This window comes from Drosophila sechellia, chromosome 2R (assembly GCF_004382195.2).
Source record: "Drosophila sechellia strain sech25 chromosome 2R, ASM438219v1, whole genome shotgun sequence".
In the NCBI taxonomy this organism is placed as follows: domain Eukaryota; kingdom Metazoa; phylum Arthropoda; class Insecta; order Diptera; family Drosophilidae; genus Drosophila; species Drosophila sechellia.
In genome coordinates, this window is record NC_045950.1 from 17,384,473 (window position 1) to 17,389,384 (window position 4,912).

Genomic DNA, 4,912 nt, shown 5'->3' on the forward strand with positions numbered 1-4,912 from the left:
CAGATCCGAATTCATATTCAGATCCATATCCAGAGCCAGGGTCTGTGGGAGTGCGGAGATTTGTGTGAACAGGATAGACAGGACGGACTCGTCTATGATACAAAGTCGCAGATAAAGCAAGATAAAAGTCAGGGCAGAGGCTTCACTGTACACAAGTTGAAAGTGGGCAGAGCACAAAGAAAGCAGTGCACTGAAACAAATTGATCTGAGTTCTTACCTTGTTTAATTATTATAATTCTTTACGAACATTGATTTTATGAAGTGAACATTAGGTGAATTTATTGTAAATTTCATATCTTAACTCTATTTTTCTGTGTGCACCTCCAGCTGGGACAGCTGCTGTGATCCCTTGTTGGCTCCACGTGAAATCCCACACATGGCGAGCTGAGTTATAGGAGTCACTGTCTGATCTAGGCTACAGCTCCAGTTGCTGGACCGTAAATTGGCCACGAAAGACGGCTGGAATGTCAGGTCTCTCCTTTAGGACCGGTCGCGTGTTTGTTGCCAAGATTGGAACCCAAGCTGACTCCGTCATCGGGTGCATTGAGCACATTGTTTGTGCGTTTCATTGATTTATCTGGGGGGGCTGAGGGGCTGCAGCTGGCTCATTGATGAATTAACTGCTTTTTAATGTGATCCCGAGCAATTAACAATTAATTTGCACTTCGATGATGGGACATCATCGTTTCGGAAATAATGAGTGCAGGATAGGTCAGTCACATGCAAAAAGAGGTAAAAAAAACCAAATGCACCTTGGGATGAAAGCGAATTGTTTTTAAAAGTGATTCTTAAAGTGATTCCAGTGCTTTCTGATAACTCATAAAATACACACAATATCTGATGATCAGTATCGCCTCCTTCTAAGGTGAATTCTGTATTGCGTATACGCATGGTTGACAAAGTGCTTTAAAAGGGGTAATCATTTTTCAGAGATATTTCGTGCCCAATCCCAGTGTCCGAGAATCGCTTTCGATTGTTTCCGTTAACATTAATAATTGAGTGCCCGCTGAATTGGAATTAGCAACAAGCCAAATTTAGCAGCCGGAACGGCGATAAACAAAACATGACGTATTAATCAGTTAGTGCAATTGTTAAAAAATCAATAACAATCAGGGTGTTTTGATTAGGTTCATTAACTATAGTGTATTTTGGTTGCGTATTTATCATTTGGTTGATTAGCTAGTAGTAATTGTGGTTGGGATTGTATTGTTCCTTGATGGAACAGAGGGCGGGATACTCCGGATTGCTTCCCGTCCGGCATTCAGAGGCGGGCTTTCCGGCATTGTAAACAGGAACTCCGATGGCATAGACACTGGCATAGTTGCAGGCGGTGTTGTAGATGTAGAGGAAGGGGTACTGCGGATTGGTGAAGCGCATCATGGCACAGCCCACATGGGTGTTCCTGTCCAGCACGGTTTCCACAAAGTGTCCATACTTTTCGCTAAAGAAGTGAAAGAAGTATGTTGGTGGGCTAGGTCAGTGGATGATTGGGAGCTCCGATGACTTACAGATCTTTGGTCAGCTTGAAATCGGTAATGTAACTGCTGTCGATGAGTTTGTGCTCTCCAAACCACAGGCCCATCGACTGCTCCACCAGATTAGTCACGTTCAGGTCCCAGTTCCTCCGACGATCGACCCCGCAGAGATTCTGACCCAGATTCCGGAAGCGGTAGCTGTTGTGGCAGTCGTCGTGCTCCAGGTAACAGGTTTTCAGGTTCAACGTGGCCAGGTACTCCAGCTCCTCATCCCACACCATGGTGGCCATGCGGGTGGCCGGATAGTAGCCGGGCAAGGATCCAGAGGCAATGTAGTTCCTGCGCTTGTTGTGCTCATCCACAATAAGTCGGCGATAAGGTTTCAGGTCCACCATAGTGGCATCCGGTGAGCAGCTTTCATGGAAATTCTAAGCAATGATAACAGTTTAAAGTCTGTTTTAAGTTGAGATACGAAAGTATCTTACGCCATCGTTATTACACGCTATGTGCACCGTGTTGTCAGGACATAAGTCCGGATCACACCAGGACAGGGGCTGAGAACTGACCATTCCCAGGATGATCAACAGACAACCGATCGTTTGGAATCTACCGTACTCCATGTTCACTGAATCTCACTTGGGGCACAAATGATAATGTAAGTCCTGACCACCGGCAAGGCGATATTTATAACGAAATTTTGATTTGCAGGTGCTTAATTTCGGCTGGTGTTTGCCAATCCCGATACCGATCCCGATTTCGTACCCAATCCCGATCCCGATCCCGATCTCAGTACGAAAACGAAACCGCAGCTTGAGACAGGTCAAGCGACGTTTTATGAATCATTTCCATTTTCGGGGGCCGTTGTCTTTGTCTTTGTCTCTGCTTCGGATTTCACATCCAAAGAGCGTTCACACCGAAAACTTCAAAGTGCACGACTTCTAGGAAAGCTCGAGCAATAAACCCCTGCGATGCCGACTGGGAAGAGTCTACACTTTCTTGGCTCCCCAGCTCGCCAGCTTAAATATAGAATATTTAAGTAGATCGTTAATCTGCGAGTCAAGTTCAAGCCAGAGAAAGCCAAGTCTGGGCATTTAGTTAAGGTTTGAGCATCCATTAGACTGGTACACACAGGTGCTATATTCAGCGCAGTCTGCTGATATTTCATACAACCAAACGTTCTATTATCCAGACCAAAAAAAGTATCTGAAATTGGAGCACCCAGCTCAGGATTTATAGCGTGGGTGTCTCTGGGAGTTCAATGACTTTGTCACTCTGCAGTTTCCAGCGGTTGACATTGACATTGACCCAATTGGTTAGTTTCGATAATCGGGTATTATTAAATATCAATATTCTTGTTTGTTCAACGCTGCACGAGCTAAGCTACGCTTTCAAAGATCGCCGGACAGGTTCTCAATCACAATGGAGAAATCAATAACTTCTGCGCACAAATCAAATAAAAATGTTGTCATTTGCATATGCTAAGGCACATCGATATGAGTTGTTGGCCAATAACAAACGAAAGTTCTGTGTGCCAAACCAGTCTCTGAAATCTGCGAAGACTAGGACTGGCTTTCTTTGTGACTCGCATTGTTTATTTTGGTCGAGCTCCGTTGGCTTACAGCCCAACCAGTGGGTTTATAACTCACCTGGGATTATGCAATGCCAGCCGGGTCAGAAGTCAGCGACGGACCCCCGATGACGACGGCACATTTAAATAAATTATGCAAACTGGCTGGAATCGATGCGATCATTTATTTGCTTGTATTCGATCTAAAGCTACGGGCTACTAAATACTCTTGGCAGTTGTACCTGAGTGGAGGGAATCCCCCTGGAGTGGCGAACTATTACCAATTGGGATCGTACACCTCGCGGGTGGAACACAATCCCGGATAGAAGTGGCTCTTGCCCGTGGTGCAACGAGAGGCAGCTCGTCCAGTCTCATAAACGGGAGCACCCAGGGCGTAGAGTGAAGCATAGTTGCAGATGAAGTTGTAGATATACACGGATGGATAGTCGGGTCGAGTGAATCTCATGATGGAGCAGCCCACGGCAAAGTTCTTGTCCACACTTATCTCGGCAAAGTGACCATAGTCCTCACTGTTTCAAAGAATAACGTTAGTTTCCAGAACATTAGGCACATCACACCTTTCACTCACAATATGGGTGTGACTTTGAAGGAATCGATGAAGCTGCTGTCAATCAAATCGAATTCGTTGAACCAGAGACCCAGGCACTCCTCCACCAAGCTGGTCACATTCACATGTGGACTCCGTGGACGCCACACGGCACACAGATTCTGGCCCGAGTTAGCGTACCGGTAGGTGTTGTGGCAATCATCGTGGTCCAGCTTACAGGTGCGGGTATTCAGCATGGACAGGTACTGCAGCTCGTCGTCCCACACCTAAGGATTTGCGATATTACAGGTAAGTGCCATAACATGTTTTCCTGCCTGGGTGTCTACCATTGTGGCCATTCTGGCGGCGGGATAATATCCTGGTACTTTTCCGAGAGCCAGGAAGTTCCTCCTCTTGTTGTGGGCATGCAGGAAGTCCGCCTTGTGCCGACTTACATCCACTTGGACTGCATCTGGCTGGCAGCGTCTGTGGAAATTCTGCGGACCAATAAATCTCTTTTAGTATACTATAGTTTGAAGCTTTAATAATTTATTCAAATTTAAATATTTTCGAAAAACCCCCGAATCTTTTGCTGAAACGAAACTATTTCTTGATTAGTGAAAAAAAAAACTTTGGACAGTATCATTGTAGAAAACAGCAGCACAAAAAAATTTGCAATCTCTAATTATGATATCCATTTGAATTTGAATCGAATCGCCTTAAAACAAGATTACGCCATTTGATTAAAGATCAGGGGCGATTAAATTTAAATATAAATAAATTAAGCGACCAGAAACGTTCAACTCTATAATATATTTAAATTTCGCTGCTTTTTACAGCACTTTTATCTCTTACTCCCAAATATGCATTTGATTATTTATTATTCAGGCTATAAATTTTTGACTGTTAATAACCCTTTCGTTATCGTACGCACCGAGCATATTAATAACTTATTTGCCAACACTTACTCCAGTTGTTCGGCACGCGATATGTCTGACGCCATTGCCGCATAAATCTGGATCACACCAGGAATAATCCTTGGCCAGGATCAGCTGGAAAGTCAGCTGGAATACGGCCAGGCAGATCAAAGGCGACATATTTACTAGCTCACTTGAAAAACTTAAAAACAATTAGAAACTAAATTGGTATGCTCCGCCTATCACTCCGGGTCTTGGCACTTTCAATCAGATTCTGGCCAAAACCGTGGCCGTCTTTATTGGATGTTTCCGTTTGAATGATCACAGAACCGAGATCGGGGACTAGGTCTTAAACTAAGCAAGACTGCTCGGCTGCCAGCCGACTTTTAATATATCTCTCTCCGGC

General features: G+C 44.6%; 2 protein-coding genes and 1 long non-coding RNA gene across 3 annotated transcripts; 1 reads left to right on the forward strand and 2 right to left on the reverse strand.

Annotated features, from left to right (window-relative positions):
* Nucleotides 1–1,115: 1,115 nt before the first annotated feature.
* Nucleotides 1,116–2,116, reverse strand: LOC6615373 (antigen 5 like allergen Cul n 1). The gene is made up of 3 exons (XM_002039719.2): nucleotides 1,961–2,116; nucleotides 1,509–1,903; nucleotides 1,116–1,441 (listed from the first exon to the last, which is right to left on the reverse strand). Exons 1-3 carry the CDS (start codon nucleotides 2,093–2,095, stop codon nucleotides 1,180–1,182), a joined length of 792 nt encoding a protein of 263 aa, XP_002039755.1. The 5' UTR covers nucleotides 2,096–2,116; the 3' UTR covers nucleotides 1,116–1,179.
* Nucleotides 2,039–3,229, forward strand: LOC116800351. The gene is made up of 2 exons (XR_004361280.1): nucleotides 2,039–2,130; nucleotides 2,184–3,229. It is a non-coding gene; the product is annotated as an uncharacterized LOC116800351 (long non-coding RNA).
* LOC6615374 (antigen 5 like allergen Cul n 1) lies at nucleotides 3,209–4,810 on the reverse strand. Its single transcript, XM_002039720.2, has 4 exons — nucleotides 4,558–4,810; nucleotides 3,937–4,086; nucleotides 3,632–3,876; nucleotides 3,209–3,572 (listed from the first exon to the last, which is right to left on the reverse strand). Exons 1-4 carry the CDS (start codon nucleotides 4,684–4,686, stop codon nucleotides 3,320–3,322), a joined length of 777 nt encoding a protein of 258 aa, XP_002039756.1. The 5' UTR covers nucleotides 4,687–4,810; the 3' UTR covers nucleotides 3,209–3,319.
* Between the last annotated feature and the right edge of the window lie 102 nt (nucleotides 4,811–4,912).

Coding starts and splice junctions, on each gene's coding strand:
- LOC6615373 (XM_002039719.2), bottom strand. CDS start 2,095: ATGGAGTACGGTAGATTCCAAACGATCGGTTGTCTGTTGATCATCCTG. Junction 1,904..1,960: donor TAGCGTGTAATAACGATGGC/GTAAGATACTTT, acceptor ATCATTGCTTAG/AATTTCCATGAAAGCTGCTC. Junction 1,442..1,508: donor TTCAAGCTGACCAAAGATCT/GTAAGTCATCGG, acceptor TCACTTCTTTAG/CGAAAAGTATGGACACTTTG.
- LOC6615374 (XM_002039720.2), bottom strand. CDS start 4,686: ATGTCGCCTTTGATCTGCCTGGCCGTATTCCAGCTGACTTTCCAGCTG. Junction 4,087..4,557: donor TCGCGTGCCGAACAACTGGA/GTAAGTGTTGGC, acceptor ATTGGTCCGCAG/AATTTCCACAGACGCTGCCA. Junction 3,573..3,631: donor TTCAAAGTCACACCCATATT/GTGAGTGAAAGG, acceptor TCTTTGAAACAG/TGAGGACTATGGTCACTTTG.